General features: G+C 28.9%; 1 protein-coding gene across 1 annotated transcript in view; it reads right to left on the bottom strand.

Annotated features, from left to right (window-relative positions):
- Window positions 1-18,550, bottom strand: part of LOC107436951 (Nidogen) — a 36,100-nt gene extending 17,550 nt beyond the window's left edge. The window contains exons 1-8 of the mRNA XM_043049784.2: window positions 18,257-18,550; window positions 9,299-9,435; window positions 7,461-7,602; window positions 5,913-6,121; window positions 4,930-5,192; window positions 3,393-3,626; window positions 2,037-2,237; window positions 11-220 (exon numbers count right to left, since the gene is read on the bottom strand). Coding sequence (XP_042905718.1) covers window positions 11-220; window positions 2,037-2,237; window positions 3,393-3,626; window positions 4,930-5,192; window positions 5,913-6,121; window positions 7,461-7,602; window positions 9,299-9,435; window positions 18,257-18,451 — 1,591 coding nt within the window. The 5' untranslated portion in view covers window positions 18,452-18,550. The remainder of the gene's footprint in view (window positions 1-10; window positions 221-2,036; window positions 2,238-3,392; window positions 3,627-4,929; window positions 5,193-5,912; window positions 6,122-7,460; window positions 7,603-9,298; window positions 9,436-18,256) is intronic.
- Window positions 18,551-23,241: the final 4,691 nt, after the last annotated feature.

Here is a 23,241-nt window from a genome sequence, read left to right as displayed (position 1 = left end):
TGAGTCTCACCTGATAGAGGAGATATCTTATTCGTCATAGCATATCGGACTATTTGTTCCTGAGCGTCGTATACAATAAAGTTCCTTGCTACTTTCAATCGAGTGCTTGACATCGGAACTTCACATTCGGTGTAAGAGATGGTTTGGTCCAAGGTAAAGGGTACTTCAAGACTGTTCCCTTCTAATCTATAAGATCTCGATGAATGTGAACGAATCTGCCCTGGAAAAGCATTATGTACAAAATATTAAAAAGTGAAAACTGCATTTGAAACTTATTAAAAATGGGCACAAAAAACTGCTTTTCAGAAATTTTGTTCGGATGAGCAGAAATTTATGGTAACGCTTAAAGTAAGAGGCCGCTTCATTCTCATCGGATACGAACGGAGTTCATGTTTTTAATCATTGATAATTAGTTTTCACTTATAAACTGATAATTAGGTACTTGCAAATAGAGAAGAACAATACCGCTGAAACTGCTAAGTTGTGCGTTAACAGTACAACTATTATCGCGCTGAATTAATTTTCGGAATGCATACCAAGGACGTCACGCGTGTGTGTCGAACTTGATTGGCTGTTGAATTGTGGTGATTTGCTACAATTTTCCAAAACGTGACGTCATTTACAGGTATCCAATTATAATTTACTCTACTCGGCAGTATCTTTTCCACTCAATCTATCAGAATCAGAAAAATATGATAATTTTGAACTGAAAGTTTTTTTTTTGGTTAAAATTTTGCTAAAACAATTCTGCAATCAGAATTTTCAGAAAGGTAGATTTGTATTATACCTTTTCTGTCTTTGAAATTTTATAGATCTCCTTGGTAAAATGTATAGATATGCTTGGAATTTTTTCCTAAGCAAAAGTAGATAATAGCTAAAGTTAGCTTAGCTTAAGGTAATGTAATTAATAAATTTGCTAATTCTGATTTACGTTAGTTAAATTATTTATTATAAGCATATAAATACAGATTTTTATTAGAATAAAAAGAAAATATGAATTTTAGCTTTCTTTACCATTTAATTCTGCTAAATTTGGTTAAACATTTTTTTTTAAAAATGCTTTGAATTTTTGTAAATGCTTATGAAGCAAATTAATAGCAATAAATTCTTCAATAAGTATTTTTTTAATATAATTGTAATTTTAGATTGAAAAAACTTACTGATATCTGATACTGAAAACTTACTGATACTGAATAAATTTACTGATTACATAGGGGAAAAAAAAATTTTCCTGTTGAATGAGATTTTTTAACGAATTTTTTATATTTTTATGTCGATTTCAATTATGCATTCGGTTTGTCTTTTCAAACCCCAGTTATCAATACCTCTGGGGGTATTGAAGTGGAGATTGATCATTCTTTCTTTCAGGTCAAAATTACGATCTGATGATAACTAAAGGGGTGTATGAATGGGCTCACCCTCTAAACCAGGCTCCAGACGTGTATGGCTGAAATCGTATTGGTCATAGGCACCGCTGAAAAGCAAGAAACGCACCCTATGCCTCAAATTCGCTTCGTTTCACCAAGCAAGCCTGCTGATATTTGCACGTCCCATTTGAAACAACAACAACAAGCTCCATTTTTTTTAAATGATGTTTTAAGTCTATTTTTTGTTAAAATGTACAAGTTTAAAAACGTTATTTATAACAGGGATACAATAAATGTTACTACAAAAATTAGGACACATCATCAGGAGTAAAATTGCATAGAAATCCATGCTCGGAAATGTCGTCATACGCTGCTAGGAGCGTTTCTCTATTATGAACTATTTCTACGTGAGCTTCCAAACAGGTTATAATAGAAAAGTTTCCCTAACCTCGAACGATGACATTTCCCGGCTTGGCATGGGTTTTTACAAAATTTTAATTCTGATAATGTGCCTCAATTTCCCAAGAAAATGAATCCCCACACCTGAATTAGGCAAGATCAAGTATTTATATAGATGCCCTCTAGTATAATACACAGCTTTTTTCTTTCTTTTGAAAATGATGAAATAAGAAAAGTTAAATTCTTATAATTCATTAATGAGATAAAAACCTGGAGAAACTCTGGTGTATTCTTCTTCATAATCTGGAACTTCAATTTTGGAACCTACAGGAACAGACGGTACACTTCCTCTGAGTTTTACTTGAACTCTCATGTAGTTGAAAACATCGGGTCCCAAGAACGTTTCTTCAATATAAACGTGATGACCTGATTGAGGAAAGTCAACTTCAACAGTTCTGTTAAAAGCTCCACCTGTAGAAGAAAATAATTTCCTTTTCAAATTGATTATTATGCTTTTCATAGTAAAAACAGTAAAAGAATACTGTAAAAAATGAAATATAATATATATTTTAAGGACTGCATTTTAAAATATCATAAAAAAGGAAAAATAATGTTTTTTTTGTCTGACCTAAAACGAAATCCGTTTCACAATCAGGAAATCACGTCTTTCATAAGTATCTTTAGCAATTTCGATCCAATTTTCTCAAGTTACTTTCGAAAGTTGCGGCTGTTACTTTCTGTGGTGATAGAAGTTAAACTTCTATCACCACCGAAGGTCTGACGCCTTTTAGGTCTCGCAAAAAGATTATTATTTTATCCTATTTAGTATACCTAAATGCGTAGTTTTAAAATTTTTTTTTATTAGTTTCGTGCTTATTGGTTTGTTTTGTTGGAAAAGTGTCAACATTTTAGTGGCCGAAATTTCGACATGAAGTTTGCTTGTTCGCGATCGTAACGCTCGAATATGCCTTCTGGGGAGCAGACCGGTTCCATGTATTAACACTCCTCCCCCCCCTTCCTCTCCTCTTCTTCTCAGTTGTATGCGATTGTTTTATTACGATATTTTCCCATTCCATAATATTTTTTATATTCAATTGCCAAAAATATTTTCTAAAATTTCCAGGAAGCTTTCTATTAGAACTTTGCTTAATGCAGTTTTTTAATTTCATATAGCTTCTTAACTTCAAAGTTTTTAATCAATTTGAAAATCAAGAGAGAAACTATCGTACTTCCTTTTCAAACGCTCTAACTATTCGAAAAGTGGTTAAAAATCATATTGACGATAAATTGTACAAGCTGTGGTCAAAAAATGGTTAGAAATTAAATTGTAACTAGGCACAGTGCTTCTGCTGAGATTTGAGCTCTCATTAGTTGGAATTTCGGTAGACGATAAAATCTGTTCGGCGATAATGTGATGAAATTTTGCTAATAGCTGTCAGAAAAAAATTTAAACTTAGATTAAAAGCAGTTTATTGGTTGCAAACGAGACCTTTCCGAAAGTGGTCCAAATTGTATTTGCAGAATTCCACCCTCACAAATACGAATGAGTTGAGTTTTTGAGAGGTAATTGTGATTTTAACTATGTAGCATTAAATTCGCTGACAATAAGGAAATAGCTAGTGATACCTGTTATTGTGAAACCGTTTGGAGCGTCACTTCTAGAAACTGCAAAAAGCCATCCCACGATTCCGCCAAAGGGTGTAAGCACTTGCAAATCTGAGCCAATGCCTGGTGGTACACGACTTACTGCAGTGTATGTCCTACCATCTTCTGTAACAATATAAGCATGAAGATCTGCTTCGTGTAGTGGTATATCATTAATTGTACCACTGACTTTTCCATTCATACGTTGAGGAGAATCTAAAATGTATCCAATAAAAAGGCAATTTTAGTTATCAACCAAAATTATTTTGTATCATTATAAATCTTGTGTTTTATTCTAGGTAACAATTGTTTTAATGTTTTACAGCCTTGTAGGGGAAATATTAACTAATCATCATTAATACACTTCCTTATAAATAGTGTAGAAATTAAAACAAATAATGCTTAAGTCATGGTAAAATCATTATTGTGACTACTACGAAAGGAAAAATCTTTTAAAGTTAAAGAATGAGATATTTTCATAAAATTAAATTGTGGGCCATTAAAACTCTATTTGATAGAGTATTCCTGAGTAGTCAAGAACATTTAGTATAAAAGTCAAAATAGAGACAATAAAGTAACTACTACGAAAAGTAAGCCGGTTGTAATAAAAGTAAATGAAGAATACTTTTAAAGTTTAATTACTTTTAGCATGGAATTAAAATTTGTCCAATAAAACTCTATTTGTTATCATAACGAAGAGGTGCCAAAAACACACAGCATAAAAATAAAAACCTTAAGATAACCACAAAAATTAAGAAATTTTAAAAGAATACTAAGTTAAAAGTACTTTTAAAGTACCTACAAAGATAGTTTTTGAGTGAAGTTAAAATGTGGTCCAATAAAATTTTTAATTATAGCCTAAACAAAGTCTAATTTTGAAAAATAAGATACTTTCTAATTCTAGACCTTGCTTTTTAACATTTGTTTGACCCTTTCCTGAAAATAAATTAGACTACCATCATCATTTATGTAAATTACATTATGTAGATACATGAGTTGTAAATAGTTTTAGTTAAAATAATAAAAATTTTAATAACCAGAGAATATGCTTTTCTTATATATTATCTTTAAAAAATAGTTTCACAATTGTTTTGGTATCACATAATTTATTTCATTAAATATTTTGAATTTAGTTGGAAAATTTAAAATATTGTGAAATTTATTATGAAGGGTTTGTGACAGTGTAATGATAAGCAACTTTTTCAAATTATCTTTCTATTAAAAAACACAACGTTTCCCATACAGCTCTCTGCATTGTTTCTCTGTAAGTTCTCTGAAAAATATTTTTTTTGTAACGCAATGTCATCTCGAGAAATTTTAGAATACCCGTCAGAAAACAATATTAAAGAAGAGTTTAAAATAAAAATAGCACTTTAAAAAGTGGCTTATCATTGCATTTTACCAAAGTCTTTATAAATATGATTTCATATATATTATGTAGTTCATAAATTTACTTAAAGAAAATGGCCCTTTCTCAGGAAATCACAGTGATGGTGCCTTAATTGAGTGTTAAACCTACTTTTCTCAACACAATTTCTCCCATTTCCAAAAAAGCTTTCTTTACAAATGCAGCAAAATCCGCTTTTCTCTGGATTATCGACGCAAGTCGAATGAGGTGGACAGGGCAGTAATGTGTCTGCGCATGTTGATGTTGAATGTCCATCTTGTTTACCATCCCCTCCTTCCTGAGAATCCATGTCTGGTGGAAGGACATTTCCTTCAGATCCAACGACGCGTCCGATGTGGAACAGCCAAATGCCTGCTTTTCTTGCATTGGACATTCTAAATATACGTAATCAAATTACAAATAACAATAATCAAGACAGATATACAATGTGTATTTTTCAGTTAACAAACATCTGTTTTGAAAAGTCACGGTTAATTAAAACATTTTTAGTTTTTAATTTTTTTTAAAAACCTTTTTAATTTTTTAAAATTTCTATTTTTACTCACACCAACTTTGACGAATGATGTGACTACTAAAACTGCCTGACTAATAATGAAATTTAATGTTACACCTAAAAAAAATAGATTCACGGAATTGTTCCAATTAGGCTAACTTAACTCATGCAAAGAACTAACTTTAAGAACTTTTTAAAACACTTTTAGAACTAACTTAAGCTACTGTGAAATTGTAAGTTGCTCACTTTTGTAGATATTGGCACCTTTTATTACAACATGACCCGCTGTACCCTATAATATTCCAACATTAAAAAGTAAATAATATTAAAAATGCATGAAATCTGTAACTGGTTTTTACTCTAGCACACCAGGGTTGCTCTACTAAGCCACATAATTAGATTTCATTAAGTTCATTCTTTGTTTGAGGGTATCTGTAATAATAACTATTTTTAATGGTTAAGATGGGCAAAAGCATCAAACGCGTTTACCCAAATGAGATTATTTGAATGACAGATGGTTTTGTTACTCTGCATTTTATTGGGAAAATGTATAGTGTTAGTTTCCATATAGAACATTTTAAATCTGGCTCATTGTGCTTACCTGTCGAAGTTTTTAGCCTGTTCTGTGCCCGATCCTCTAAGAGTGTAGAGTCGTCCATCTCCGGACATGAAACCTGCCTGTGCTCTTGCATCTGGCAAGTTAGGATTCTTTCCCTGACTTTGAATCCACTGAACGCCTCCAGTTGGATAGAGAAAATAAGCGTAGCTGTCCTCTCCATTTGATGCTATAACCACTTGAAATGTATTAACCTAAAGAATTTTATTACAAATAAATGTGTGGAATAAAATTCAAACCTCACACGTTATTTTGTACTGCTAATCCTAAAGTCATTAAGAAAACGTAACTAAAACTGGTTTGATCCCGAATACAAGTAAAGTGACTTTGACACTGTGTTACTGAGACTCGCTCATAATTATTTCAATCAATAAAAATTTTATCAAACTGAAGCAAATATGTCAGATTTTAATCTAAATCTAACTCCAAATTTACAAAAAAAATTTAAAAGTAACTACAGATACCTCAAAATTGTTTGTACTGATTTTAAAACTAAAGGAATATTGAAGCTGCATCACGTAAATATAGAGTCAATTTTGCCAAACACAATGAATAAACATTTTCTCAAGGGAGGACAAATGTGTAGAAAGTCATCTATCAAGCAGTCTATAGCTAAAACATGTTTACTTTATAATTAAATCAAACATTTCAATATCAATTTTTTTTTATTTAATTAAGGAGGTCTTTGCATTTTATAAAACAAAACAAATTCCGAAAAAAGTAATTCTCTTAAAATTAGAGAGTAATTTCTGTTTTATTGCATTTATTTTCAATTTTCTGAATATTTTGTTCACAATACTTCCTTGCATTTTGGAAAATCAACTTTTTCTATTTGAATTTGATACCAATGGAGTTTTTAAGTAATCAAGTTAATCTTTCCACTCAGTTTCTTGGGATTATTATTTTAAATATACTCAGTGTAAATAAGCACGTTTCAAAAGGAGAGCATGCTTAGAAACAAGTTTCAAAAGCGTAACTTGTAAACATGTGGTTTTAGATAGTTTTCAAAATGCTAATTCGATAGCGTCATCCATACGTGTCATCCACTTTGATTTTCAAAACTAACTTTGAATCAAAACTTAATAATTATTAAAGAACGAGCAATATAAACTGCCTCTGAAGCTCGTTTTTGATTGAAGCAAACATCACTTAGAAAAAAAAACGGAATCGTTTGTAACAATACATAATGCTAATTCTATTTAAAAAGTTTGATTTTCACATCTCCCTCCCTAACAAATAAATCTACTTATTGGACGATTTTTAGAACCGAAAAACTGAAATTTCCGCTTGTACCTATTGCCCAAATTTCAAGACCCATGCACAAACGTTTCGGGAGTAATAAAAGAAACACACGCCCAAACTCCTATAGATGAGTTATCATTTTAAAAATCAAAACTGTCTTGTTTATTAACATGCATAAATGAACTCCATTACAAAGTTGTTGAACAAATTAATTGCTATCATACTGTTCTACTTTTAAAAAAAAGCACCTTAATGCACCAAATCATTTTAAAGAGTCATAAATCATCTTACTTTGTCTGTTCTCTTATCATAATAGCCGACTTCATCCCAAGTGGCGATGAAGAGACTACGAGGTTGAAAAGTGGCAGCGGTTGAAAAATGAGCTCTTATATCTCGAGCAGCTCTTTCTAACAACTCTTCTGCTTGAGTCTCTCTGAAAAAAAGAAAGAGCAATTCACGTAAACATTTGAAATAAAGAAAAACCTTAGTTCCATTTTTATTAAAAATTTAATGAAGTGTTGTTTTCGAACTAAACCACAGTATCGAGCAAATTTGTTGCAATTTTTTGTTCAGTGACAAATCGGGTCATATTAATTAAACCATCCCAAACATTATTAGATTAAAAACTTCGATCGCTTAAAAAATATATAAATAGGAAATAACAGTCGGCATGTTTCAAGTGCTCAAAAACAGATTCCGATTTTCAAGTCTTGAACGTAAATGAGAAGAAACGAAAGTGGTTTCAAACATAAAACGTAGATTAGTCAACGAAAGGTGGAAAAATAAAAGCGAAAAACAGAAAACCGCAGAAGCCGAGAGAGGAAAAAAAATGAAAAACTGAACAAGAAAAAAATAGTTGCCAAGAGTGGTAAATCAGGGTAAAATGCAGTTCCACGCGCTATGGAGAGGTGTTGAGAAACTAATGTCTTTAACAAAGCAATCAGCATTTATACGATTAAAACAAGATTCCAGGACATCAAGATGAGCTGATGATGAGTGTGAAAGTAATTTTGGCGTTGTGAAATTGAATTTATGAGCAAAATCCAAACAATGTGCAGCAATTGATGATGAGGACACGTCTATCGTGTTTCGTAAGTTTAAATTTTAAAGCCCATCTTGTCGCCAAGATCATCCTAAACATGTTTGAACCTTTGGACAGAAATGTTTTGCAATTTATAAGGATTTTGCACACTATTATGGTTCAAAATAAAAATGTACTTTAAATCATTATAATAACGGTAACGGAATTTATAATAACTATATTATAGTTCAAAATTGAACACATTTTTCTGGAAGCGAAGTACATTATTAATTTGTACTGTACTAATGTTGGCCAAAAGAAAGTCAAAATTTAGGTACTTATAAATATTTTGGAAACACACATTATTGCTTGCGAAATATTTCTTCACTGTTTTAAAAGTCTGAATTAGTTATAATTGTTTCCTAAGCATGCACTAAGAACAAGTGTTCCAACGTTTTTTAATAATTTTTCTTTTCAGTTTATATTTTTTGTATTTTATGTTAATTCTAATGTAATTATTCGCTCGTTAAACTTACAGAACGTTTTTATCTCTCCTTTTTTTTTTCATTTCCAATTAATCAAAGCAATAATAAAATTATGCTTGATTTTTTTTTTTAAACTTAAATATCCGATGGATAAGTTTTAAAATGAATATACAACTGATGAGAAATTGTGAGGTTTATTTCCTGGAGTTAAATGATTTTTCAATCATTTATATTTAATTGATCTTTGAGAAAAGGAAAAAAACTACAATTTTTATCTCTATTTAAGGTTGAAAAATTTATTCAAAATGATGTTATTTCTACTCGTGACCTTCTCTTGACCTAATTTTTGAACTCTAATTATTGAGATATTGTTGTATAATACATCATATTTTGAAAAAGAGCGTCGGATTCGGGCAATCTAATCATGACCCCCTTTTTTAATTTTAATAATGAAGATAATGAAGTTTTTTATTATCAGACTCATCCAATTCGTTATTTTAAACTGTTTTTACTAAATCAAATTTGAAATAAATACGAATATAATAATTCATGCATTTTGTAAATAAATCAAAGAAAAATATTGAAATAATAAAAAATAAGGAATTTTTTTTAATAGTAAATACCTGTAATATATTCTTCCTGCACTTCTTACATCAATATCAGAGTACAATGGGGCAATGATTGGATAAGTGAGTGGAAATTGTGCATTAAAAAACGAAGGAACTTCTGTTAGAAATGAAAGCAAGCCATTATCGTTTACCTGAGAAAAAGAAGAGAAACATCGTTTAGTTAGAACATGAATATAAACTAAAAAGTTATAAGATTTTTTCTTCCAATAAGTTTTGAATAATGACAAAATTGTTTAGTAGTAAATATTATTAAAAAAGAGAGACAGATTTTTTTAATTCGATAACTAAAAGACATTTACACATATTTAAAACATTTTACAAACAGTTCGTATTTCGTCTCATATCACGTAATTACGAGACGAAATGATTCTCAATATAAACGAAATACAGCTGAATCGCCAAAAAAACGAGAGTTTTATTTCTGAGAGTATTCGCTTACCTAATGTCAATCTCTATCTTCAAAATATGTCTACAGACACTAATAGAAACACCAATTGGCACAAGAATCAGTTTTTGTTTAACTTTATAAGTGTTTGAGCAAAATAAGAAAAATCACTTTTCGAGTTTACTTTGGTGTCCACATTAAAACATGCATTTCGATGCCTGAAACCACAACAAAAATTTTCATATTGATTATACCAACAAAAAAATATTTAGATGTCTTTTAAATCATTCTACATAGAGAAAAAAAATCTGGTAGAATTTCAATACTGTATGGTAATGGCATTTCTGGTAAAAAAAAGAAAGAATTTTAGTTAATAAAACCAAAATATATGTTATTTAAACCATTTTTTGTGTCTATTTTTCTGATCATATGTCTATCTGAACTATTAATGGAAATTCTGGTTATACAAATTATAATAATATTTTCATGCGTGCAAAAAATAAAAATTTAACAATAAATTTAACCGAATAAATTATATTTATGCCAAGTTCTAAGGTATCATGTTAATATAACAAAATTTTACTACACTTTGCATTTTTATAACACATTTTTAGTGTATATATATATATATATATATATATATTGTTGTAANTCACTGCTTAGTCGGGCATTGGAGAAATTTTTTTTATTACTTTACAGTGTTATAACTAATGCAGTACAAAGAACTTTTTGGTAACCCTGACCAAAACTATAAAAGGATGTATAAAAATGGATACATATTTATTGCAAAATAATAATCTTTTATATATATATTAGAAGTGGAATCAAATTTCATGAAACTTAAAGTATTAAAGTTTCATGAAATTTAAGCATCGATTTTTTACAGTGAGGAATAATATTTTCAATTTCACCTTTTTTCTTACCCGTTTTGTTGGCTTCATCAAGGGAAATTCTTTTTAAATAGTTATAAATTTCAAAACTAAGTCAAATATTTTACAGAATTTACTCAGAAATTTTTATAAGTTTACGTGAAAAGCTTCTGAAATTTTATCTATCAAGGTGAATTTTATTATTTTTTTTTTAAATAATCTAATTTTTTTTTAAAAACTGCGTTTTAGAAATATTTTTTTCTTAACAGAAGATTTAAAATAAACAACTTTTATCATAATCCACTTTTAAACTACCTTGAGACTTTATTTACGTAATAGTTTATCGGTAGTCTACATTTTTTCCATTCTCAAATTGTTTAAATCCCGACACTTGTTGAAAATTGCTGATTACAATATTTTCTTTACGATAAATACTACCCGTTCAATTTTTTTTTCATTAATAAAAAGCAGGAGCTAATCTTTGCATGAGAGATAAGTATAGTATGTCAAAATTCAACAAACAGATAAGTTTAAGGCGGGTGACATGAGTGTTCGATTCACTGATTTAAGTCATTCAGTTGTTTTCTAAAGTCAAAGAACTTCACAGCTTGTTTTATCTTGAAATTATAGCTTCCTTATCGGAAATCAATTTTCAGGTATTTTGATAAGAATGCTCTAAATTAGATAGGTTCAGTTATAGGTTTTATGCTGTATTTCCTTGTCCTTGTTTTTGCCCACCCATTGATAACTCTTAATAAAAGTTATAGCAATTAGATAAGAAATAAATTATTATGAATAAATTTTTACGTAATTTTTTTCTTATCATCAGCATATGAATTCTCAATATAGATTGAAATTTTATACGAAGAACTCTTATGTACTTTTTCCCTTTATCAGTAGTATATGAATTCTAAAGTTGGAAAATTTTAAAAAGAGAATTCAGGCTTATTTTTTTCCTTATCAGCAGCGCATAAATTAGAATGAATAAATGAAGAAGAATGAAGTTTTATTCAAAATAGAATGAAGTTTTGTACAGTGCGAATTCATTTTTTTTATCACCTGCTTATGAATTCTCAAGATAGAATAAAACTTTATATAGAAAATTCTTGCGTACTTTTTCCCTAATCGACAACCTATGAATTCTCAACATAGAAGGAAATTTCATTTCGAGAATTCTTACGTGCTTCTTCCCCTATCAGGAGTGTATGAATTCTCCAATTGGAAAAATAAAGAGAATTTGTGAGTATTTTTTTCTTCATCAGCAGCTTATGAAATCTCAATGTAGAGTGAAATTTTATAAAGAGAATTTATACGCAGCTGAAAGAAAACTCGTGACCAGGCGTTTTCGAAATATTTACTCACTGTTGAATTGCTTCAACAAATATTGTTCATGTAAGCTTAAACTTTTTTTGATGAGAAAAAAATTAGTTTTAAAAATTGTTTTCCGAATTCTGGAACCCTGATTTGAACAACCTCGCCAAAAAACTTTTATACTGTTATTTTGAACAAATTTCATGCTGTTATTTATCAATTTTTTGAAAAAGCATAAAAATGTTTATACTTTCTCTTAATTCTAAAGATAATTATATAAGCTCTAAACAAATATTTCTGTTCAAAAAATTATTTACTTCTGTTCTAATTTTGAAAAATTGTGAGATTTTAATTTTAAAACAAATGACAATTTATTTTGAGTAAAATATTGACTTTAGATATTGACGAAAACTTCCATTGAAGCATAATTTCGAGATTTCTAAATAAACAATATATTCCTGTACATATTTTTAAAAAAATTAAAAAGAGTGGTTCTTTCATAATATTAATAAAAATAATAGACACTGCTTTCTGAAAAAACGAAGAAAAGGGTTAGTAGAGAAAACACAGTAATTTTTAACATTATGAAGTTTTGTTTCGCTAGAAATACGTGTAAATGCTGACAACATTTTGAAAATGCCGGTTGTTTTAAAAAGAATGTTTGCAAAGTTCTATTATAACGTGAAAAACGATTTTATTTTATTATTATTTTAAGCTTATTTTATCATTTTAGAATTAATTTATATTCAAGAGTTTATTTACCCATTTTAAAAAATAAATTGTTTCCTAGATTATTATGCTATTTCAGAGTAAAAACTTAATACTTAACAGAAATTTAAAAGCAACATAAAAGCATTGCATCGTAAATAAGGAATTCAATAGTTTACAATTTTTTAATAAGACATCTATTTTAATTTATGTTATACAGTTATTTATGATGAATTGAGGTGAAACAGATTAAGTAATAGTAAAGCTAGACTAAAGATTAATTAAGTAACTGAATGATTTTTAATATAAACTGATTTTAAAATACTATTTTTAATACAATTTATCTAAAAAATTTTACAAAAAATTTCTTAAACCTGAAACTAATATATTATTCCGTATAATTTCTTTTATTTCATAATAGCTCGTGATTTAAATCGAAACTTATCTTCTATAAACCGGTTATAAAATATAAATGAAATAATTTTAATTGTAAAAATTTTAATTCTGAATTTTTTTCAAGTTTTTAGCGTATAAATCAATTGACTATAAATTTATCAACTAGTTTTAGGTGTTAAGTAAATTTACAAGATTGTTTTACAATTCAACTGTTGACTAGAACATAAAAATAACGATTTTGTAAAATTTTCCACGACAACTTTAGCAAAAGATGCAGTAAATCTGAATGCATTCCAATACTCAAAAAATATATCATTCTCATAAGCTTTGAACATTATTTTTTAAAATCAACGTAATTCAATTCAGGTCACAAAATTTCAGGTCTGAAGGTCCTAGTCAGACTCAAAATTTTTTCTCAACACTAAAGTCACAAAAAATATGTAAACTAATGTGTTGTTTTAAACCGACAGGCCTGTGTAGAAGTCACGAAACTGGTCTTGCATCAAAAAGGTTCAGGGTTCGAATCCTGGTTAAGGCATGGATGTTATTTCCTTCTCAGTACTATCTGTCCTTACTGTGAGAGCAACGTTGGCCCACCTACCAACAGTGACCAACAAATCTGCCCTGTAATGTCTGTATGACGAAATATCACTGCTTAGTCGGGCATTGGAGAAATTTTTTTTATTACTTTACAGTGTTATAACTAATGCAGTACAAAGAACTTTTTGGTAACCCTGACCAAAACTATAAAAGGATGTATAAAAATGGATACATATTTATTGCAAAATAATAATCTTTTTTAAATAAGGTTGTCAGAAGGTTTTGATGATAATATCATCCACATACTATTAAAAGGCATTAAAATACGAAAAGTAACAGAAATGTTTCAATGCTATTAACACTTCATGCTTTTATACCACTGCCTTTTGACATTAAAATACCATTTGTCAAAATCAAAATAAATCAGGGGATGGATTTATTGAAATTCTGAGTAAATCTTTCGAGCTAATTTCAAAACTTGCGATTTCGAAGGCTTAGCGAAATTGCATACAGATATTTAGATATTTTCCCCAAATTTTGTACGTAAACACTAACTCAGGGAAAAATACGGATGATAGATTGTTTTGAAACACAAAATCGCATTAAACAAAATTTACACGCCTTTCTTAAACTTTCCGTCGTCAATGGCGAGTTGGCAAGTGAAAATTATGCTCCTGCTTAAATTGCATATTAATTTATAGTCAAAAAGGTGATTTCCAGCATAAAAAATTAACATTTAATTACATTTTTTTAAAAATTTTATTGAAATTAGCTGTAAAATTTTACTCAACAACAAAATAGCAAATGTTAATCATTTATGCATAAAAAAGACTCTTTTTCTCTTCTGTATTAGTTTAATTAACTAAAGAGATTAATTGATATAATAGAGCAGATACACTTTCCTCAAAGCAATGTGAAAAGGATAATAAATAAATTAATAAGCTGTTATTAATAAAACAAACTCCAATATAAAATTCTAAAGACGGTAAAATTAAAATTAATAGTGTTTTTACAATAACAATATGAAGTATTCTTATTATTATGTTATAAAATATTCTCTGTTTAATCAGTTTTAGTCTTTGTGTCTCAGAGAAATATAGATTTCTGTATTGTTAAAACCTTTAATACTATTTAGCAGTGGCAAACTTAATTTTAGGCTAATGCTTGTAAAGACAAAGGATGATAACTTTTCTAAAATAATATTATCCTTTGCCCACAACATATTATCCCATCCTACAATAAGGCACCCAAATACTTTCGACAGCAAAATTTAAAAATTTTTGTTTTGATTTATGTGTATATTATACACTAAAACATAGTATGAATACAATTAAAAAAAAATCGGTCAAAAAAGACCAAAAATCAGCCTCTTTTCAAAATCGCATAGCATTGTTGAAAATTATTATTTTTCATTATTCTTGCTTTATGATACTCATAAGAACTCAACTTAAGGAATAGAGTACACATTATACAGAATATTAATAGTTATTGTTTTAACAGGAAATATTGAAACTTATTTGTCTTAAAAAGGCCAAAAATTTCTATTATTTATTTCTGTTTTAACTGTAAAATATAAAATAATAGTTTCATCAACTAATCTGTAACCTAATCTAAATTTTGCATGAATATTTTTCTATGTATAGAAAAATATTCATGCAAAATTTCAAGTAATTCGAAATGAAATATTTTCAGATTATGGCATTTAAAAAAAAAGGAAAATAACCAGAATAGTAGTTTTCAGAAATAGAACAAAAAAGGCACTATTATCAATGTAATAATCAAAATAAATGATTTTTTTTTAAATTATCATAACTTCTATTCGACTTGGAGTAAAAACAAAATTCAAAAGATTTTACAAATATAAATGTTCATAATTTTATTTTATACAAAAAAATAGAAAACTGATTTAACTGTCAGTTTAAAAAAAATCAGTTTGATCAGTTTAAAAAAAAGATACTCAGCTGCCTTCAATAATAATTTCATGATCAAAGAATTAAAAGAAATGTTTTATGACCAGATTTCAAAAGTATCGATGGCAAAATTATTAAAAGTTATAAATGTTTTTGTCAAGTTTTAAGGTATATGCAACTTCAACAACTAAGTTTTTTTAATTTATGTTGTTTATCAATTTTAACATCAATATATCAGGTGACAAAACAAGTTTTTTATATATTTCCTTTCGTTCGTATTTTTACTTTTTTTTTAATTAAAATATTATACGCTTCCCAGATTTTAAATTCTAAAATGTTCACTTTATGTAAATAACAGCATAATTGTATTTTTAACGCGTCATAGTTAAGAAGAATGCTTTAAAGATGAATTTCTCAATTTCCATTAGATTTAATTTCGTCAGAGAATTTAACATACATCAATAAGCTTAAGCAAAAGTAAAAAGAAAATATCTGTAAATAGCACTTTTCCCCTGCCAACAAATCCTTCAATGCATATGCCTACTCTATTGTAATCTCAAAATCTTTCTAACAAAAATAAAAGGCAGAACTTTTTGTATTTTTTTTGCATCATACGCGAGAATAGGGTTCTGCAATCGAAGAACAGAAATAACTTCTGAAAATATTTCAAGAATACAATTACATTTCTATATTGTCATAAAAATAAGCAACTAAATACAAAATATTTCACGTTTAAAATAATTTTTTATTTCAAAAGTTTCTCCTATACACTATAAAGAAGTTCCGAATCAAATTACGGTATAAAGCACCGCCATTTTGGGTGCATCATCCGTAAAATCCATTGGTACCTTTATATGTTATACCATAAATATCACAATGATATTTATTTATTTAGAGTGATTCAGTGATTTTACTCTAATTATTACTGTAAGACGGTATATAAGTTTACTGTAATATGTTCCGATAAAAATTTATTTTACAGTAGAAAGTACCTGTATCTTGAATGCCGGTACTTTTTATCGTAATTTTTAACTGGAACTTTTAACAGTGTGTTTTAGTAGAATGAATAAAGTTAAATAGTGTTTGAAAAGGAGTTCTTTTTTTCAAAAAATATATTTTTATAATTATCCATATTTCAAGAGAAAGTCTTAAAATGTGGTCAATATTTAAAACTTATTTTTTAAAAGCTAAACTAAGTTCCCTAAAATTCATTTAATTAAATAAAACGAACGAAGGATATGATTTAATAAATTGGAAATTAGTGTTTTTATAATTTTTGGAATGGCATTGGAAATGAGGAAGTTAGAATCTTTGTCTAACATCAAATCAATAACAATAATGACTCCTAAATGTACAATGCAAAAAATTCTGGATTAAATTACGGTAAAAAGTACGTGCACTCAGGGTGCCGGTTTTTTTTAACCATAAAATCCCTTTTAACCGGAACATTCCAAGGAACAAAAAATCTGATTTACCATAATTTTTACTGAAAAAATTGCAGTGAACGGACTGAATCATTGTAATTAAATAGATATTACTGTAAAAATTGCAGTATAATATTTTACGGCAAAATTAAATTTTACAGTAAAATGTTTTTTACGGATGATACATCCAAAGTGTTGGTACTTCATAGCATAATTAGATCCGGAATTTTTTGCAGGGCAGTTTCTGCACATTTTTTTAGAAATATTTTTGCTAAATAGTTTTTTATTAAAGTTTTTTAATGTTTGCTTTTATGTTTTCATACTTTAATATAGTGATTTATTATCTTTCCAGCAGGCTCATGTATGAGATGGATTCACATATATGAGCTCACATGCATGAAACAACACTCGGATACATATGCATGCTATATCACAAAGATTTATTTTACTATTTTCAATTCTGAGGACACCGCAAAAATAAGTTCTTTTTCTGTAAAAAATTCCGGATCAAATTACGTTACTAAGTTCCACCACTTAGCGTACCACCCATTTCACCGTAAAATTCATTTTTACCGTAAAATATTAAACCGTAATCTTTGCAGTAATATTTATTTAATTTGAGGGATTCAGAGATATTATTGTAATTATTACTGTAAAAATTACATTTTATCAGATCTTTTGTTCCGTTATATATTCAGGTGAAAATGGACTTCACGGCAAAAAGTACCGGCAGCCAGAGTGTCGGCACTTTTTACCTTAATTTGACCCGGAATTTTTTACAGAGTAGTCTATTCCTCCTCCTCTTCCTCCTTATATTCTACATTCAATTGTCATCTGAAGTTTGGGAATGTATTTTGTTCAAAATGCATACGTTAGAAACACTTTATAAGCATTTGCTTTGCTCTATGCATTGCTCTTATGAAATAACTATGAAACTAATTTCTCTCTTATTACATATAAATTTAGAATATCTTTTTTAAAACCGTGAGGTATCTTTTTTGCCAACTTTTTTTGTGCTTTTTTAATAGTAAATATCTTTCTCTGTTGAGATATACGCAAATTAATTAAATTAAGATTGAAATCATATCAGTAAATGCGTAATTATTTATTTTTCTTATAATTACTTTTCCATTATTAAGGGAAAAATAATTAAATTACTTGTAATGATTTATTATTTTGTGCTAATTACAATATTTTTCTGATATTTATACTCATAAAAATATATATTTCATAACAGGAAATACGTGTGACCTTTCAAAATTGCATGAAGGGCACACATACAGGAAGATTAAAGTCACTGCAAATTTCAACTATAATATACATGAACACAATCATAAAACATAACATTATAAGCTTATCGTAACGTTAGAAACGTTAGTAAAAAGACTGCATTTGAAATATATACTTACATAAATAGATCGATATTCATTTCCATAAAATACAATTGGTACACTTAGGGGCACTTCTGCAGAGCTGACATCATCCAATGATTGCAAGTACTGCTCGGTACCAAACGGGAATAGTTCACTTTTAGGAAATGCGGTGCAGCCCCATAAGTATAGCAAAAGAATTACAGAAAAAAATTCCAGTTTTCTCGCAGCCATTTTGTCAGATATCTTAAAGGAAAATAACACAAATCATGTGCTTCTCAATGTTCTGGGGGCTTATCCGAAAGAAAAGTAAAGACTCTTGAGCAAAGATCGCGATTATCTTTTTTTCTTTGTTTACCTTATTCTCGACACACAAATCAAAGTTCTTTTGAACTTGTTGAACTATTCTTATTTTCCCAGAGAACTTTTGAAGAATTTTGAAAAACATATAAACGAATTTTCTGACAAATATTCGATAATAATATGTATGGATTTTATCTTGTTAATTGTAAGTTAGCTACGATTTAAAAAATAATATTTATTTATTTATTATTTAATATTTAAAACATAAAAATGTCTCTCATTCTGATTTGAAACATATGAAAGCCCTTTCTGGAAAACATTCGCTTAGAATATCCATGGAGTTTACCTTGATACTAATTATAGCTTAAATATTTCTTTAAAATAATAAATAAAGTTAGAAAAGTAATTGTTTTTTACACAGAAATTAGTTTTTTTTTATATTTCTTTGTTCCTAACTTACATTTGTGATCTGAATTTGTGTCGAATTTCACTAAAATTTATAATACAATTAGGAAAATTCCCATTTTAAATGAACTTACTCTCGCAAAATTCTTTAAATTTATATAAATTGTATGTATTATGTTCAGCTATGTTACCAGAGTTAAAAACTTATCTCATTATCTACTATCAGTATAGTGCGGCTTTGAGGAGAACTCCTCTAGACTAAAAGTTTGGGGCTTGTCTGCTACTATGGTAACAAGCGAAAGCAAATTTCTTATGGGGGTGAAATGGAGGAAAGAAGGTGTCGATTGGTTTACACACGACGACCTATGCCGAGATTAAGACCAAATTATTCACCCCACACCCCTATTTGAAGTGTCCTTTCCTCGTAACCATAGTACATGCTACGACGCGAGACGGGTGTCTGGAGGAGTTCTCTTGAAAGCCGCATTATACAAAAGATTTTGCCCCTTTTTTCCACCTCCGCCTCTCCTTTCAAAGCACTTGACAGGATTTTGTGGGATTTTAATGTGAAAGCTAAATAACTGAGACTTCCATAAACAAATTCCATCAAGTCCAATCTTGACATTTTGAATGTCTGCCTCAAGACTTAAATTGGATGGACTCTAGTAGTAATTTTGTGACCACTACTTTACAGAGTTAAGGCACTGAGCTATAATTGTGAAGTAACAGGTTCTATTCCCAGTGACGGCTTGAAATCCCGTCAGCTGTAGAACAATTGGTATCAATACATCCTGTCTGGGAAGTGAAGCTTGTAGGTGCGCAATGGCGTGACAACATTGTTCTGTAATGCAGTTGGTCTGACTAGCTAACTGACTGTTGCGGATGTTGTTATGATTTATAAGTTACTTTATGAATCATTTATGCATTATATAATGAAAAACATTTTTTGAAAATTATTTATGATAAAAAAAACTGGTTATTATAATTAAAAATTTAATTTTATGAGTAATAAAATCTTTTAATAGAAATTATTTTTTTAAATTTTTTTTTACTTTTTTATTAAAAAAAATTATTTTAACTGATTTTGGATATAATTGTTTTTGTTTCAAAAAAACGCTTTAAGACGAAAGTTAAAGCATATTAGCAAGTAAAGAAAATTTTTATTGATAGTTTAAAATTCATAGCATTCATAATTACAAAAATATCATTAAACTTTTTTTAAAAATATCTCTTAAATTTTGAAAAACATCTATGCTTATGAATATACTAAATTTGTTTCAATACTTGGGTTACCGTAATGAATCGAAGCAAATGTATCTAGTTAACTAGATCTTTCTGCATATAACATTAACTATTACGTTATCGATTTACATACATTTGGCATATTAAATTAATATCAGGTTATATAAAACTAAGTTCGAAATACATCATTCTAAAAGCTTCACATTAATGTTTTTTCTTTTATTAGATTTTGCCCATTATCGATACATTTATTTAAGTGTCAGAAATATATAAGTATCATTTATTTATTTTTATTTCTACTTCTCTTTCATGGGCCGGTATAGCTTGGCTGGTAGGGCGTTACACCCATGTCCAAGAGTTCAATCGCCTCCGGCGAACACTCAACGTGTAATAAATGGTAACTAATGCAAGCTAAATCAGTCTTAGTCACAAAGTCCTTCAAGTTCCTTTAACAAATCAATACCTCCGGGAGTACTGGATAGGAGATTAATTGTGCTCTGGTTCTGATCAAAATTTCGATCTGCGTATGGAGGGAAGGTGTGTGAATGCTTCCTTCCTGCTAAACGAACTGTGACGAATATGTGTGGTAGAAGTCGAATTCTTGTCCATAGATGGCCCCACTGGAAAACAAGAAGAAAATCTCCCCTCTGCCTTGAAATAAGCTTGTCAGTAGTGACAAGTTGCATAAGACGGCAACAACTTCTTTATTATATTTCTGATTTTGTTTGTAACACTTTTATATCCATTTTTTACGATGGAAAATAAGTTTTTTGTAATTTTTCACTGCAATTTATCATGGATAGAAAATATTTCAACTTGAAGGTCAAATTTTTTTTTGCGTTTCCATCAGTTTACTTCTTTGAAACCTCTTACAAAATCTCAGCTGAGTACAATAAAACTCTAAATAAAGTCCTTTATTTAAAGTTAAAGTTTTCTAAATTTCATCTAAAAAGTTCTTTTTACTTGCAGTTTTAGGCATAAAAAAGCTTTTATCCTTATTGTTTTAATAGTTTTTAAATTATATATGTATACTGCATGTGATGCAATTTTATAAAATTGTATAACAATTGTACAATTTAGGCTAACAAGATATTGTTCGTAAAACTTGATTTTGGTTTTGAATTAATTTCGTCACAATACTCATACGCTACACTGCAGTTTTAATATTATCACATTGATTACAATATATATTCTGGAATTTTTTTTCTTTCCTTTTCTCGAAATGTGCAGTTTTTATTCATTGTACAAGTAATGTTTAGCAGTAATACTACAAATAGCATAAATTCCCTAATCAGAAGGTAATTTCGTTATCTTACTTTTTGTATTGTATGGATCAGATGTTCTACTGAATGCAAAAATATATTGACTTATAGTAAGACAGCACAAAGAAATTACAATGACTATGTTAACAAAAGGATGAGCTTAACTCCGTCTTAAATGGAGAACTTATCCGTCTTATCGTGGATGAACGAATGTTTTAAACAGTTTCTCCCAACTATTCCTACGCAAACAATAAAGACGCCTTTTCGATAAAAATTAAAATTACATGGCAATAAAATAATCAATCGCCAAAATCTTAAAAAAATTTTGAAAATAGTTTGGGTTACATTTTCTTATTTCTAAATTAAATATTTAATAACATTTTATACAATGTGAAATGTGATTTAATTTGGTTTTGCAATAAATATTGTTCAAAAATATTGAACAAGAATATTGTACAAAAGCATTGTATAAGAATATTGAATTACACTTTGTACATAAATACTATACAGAGTTTAATTTAAGAAGTCCATAATCGATGTTTGCTAATTTTCATATTGTACTTTTCAAAAAGCACTTTTTTGTTGCACATTTCAAATTAGCTTTAATGGTTGGAACTTTAACATTTCCGTTTGAAATAAAATAAAAAATTAATTTCAAGCTACTTAATGTCTTTCAAAAACTCCAAATATGTCACCTGTGGATCGTCGTTGCATTCGTATTGTTGAATTCAGGAACTCAACGAGTTGTTTAATAGTGCAGTACACAAAATCAGGAAGAAAAGAAATCTAGCACACATGTTCAAAAACACAAATTTTTATAACTTTTGCTGTCACTTATTCTTTACACAGTTTTTGGTTTACAGAAATGGGACTTTTATCTTTGGAAAATAATAAGCTCTCTTAATTAAACAGTCAAGCCAGGTAAATTTTTAATAAAAATTAATAATTCCTATGCGTAAATAAGTAAATAGTTTCTGTACTTCAGTTAAACGATATTCTAAGGGAACTTCATTTCAGTTAAGTGATGCTTTTCCTAAAAGCGATACCGTGAAGAAATGTTTATAAATATTCTCATTTTTATTTATTAACATTCATAAAAAATTTCATGTTTGAAATTTTGAAGAGATTGTTGCAATTCTGTGTAAAAAAATTCTGTGCTTTTAATTGTGGAAAAAGAATAGAATGAGGATCACAAATTTTATTTGATATCTTATTAAATATTTTAAGTCTAGTTTTAAGTATACTGGTGAAACTAATAGCCATATATGGCAACGTTACTTTTTAAAAGTAGCGAGTAAAAGTACAAGTATTTTTAAAAAAGGTAACGAGTAAAAAGTAAAAAGTTCTTATTTTAAAAAGTAACGAGTAAAAAGTACAAGTAAAAGTACAAGTACTAAGCAAACAAAGTAACGATTTAAATGTAAACTGCTGTTTGTAGAAAATGCAACACCATGAAGGAATCATCAGAATCAAATGAAATATTATTTTAATAATGGATATAGGATATTATGCAAATTAATAAAGTTTCAGAGCCATCGCGCGTGCGTGGCGCGCGCAGCGCCCTCTGAATTGATGCTGAAAGCGTATAAATAAAGTGCTGTAGCGGGACGTTGAAAATAGTCTATGATTATTTGTTAGTGGCAAACGTTTAGTGAGACCTGAGTATGCCTCCACGACGGAAGAATAAGAAATTCAAGCAACTTACGGAGTTTGAACGAGGGAGGATAATCGGCCTTCGAGAAGGAGGATTTTCCTATCGCGCAATAGCAGCTCGTATGCAGCGGAACAGTTCCACAGTGATGCGAGTTTGGA

The sequence above is a fragment of the Parasteatoda tepidariorum genome, chromosome 2, assembly GCF_043381705.1.
Source record: "Parasteatoda tepidariorum isolate YZ-2023 chromosome 2, CAS_Ptep_4.0, whole genome shotgun sequence".
Lineage (NCBI taxonomy): Eukaryota > Metazoa > Arthropoda > Arachnida > Araneae > Theridiidae > Parasteatoda > Parasteatoda tepidariorum.
This window is presented reverse-complemented; position numbering and strand designations above follow the sequence as displayed.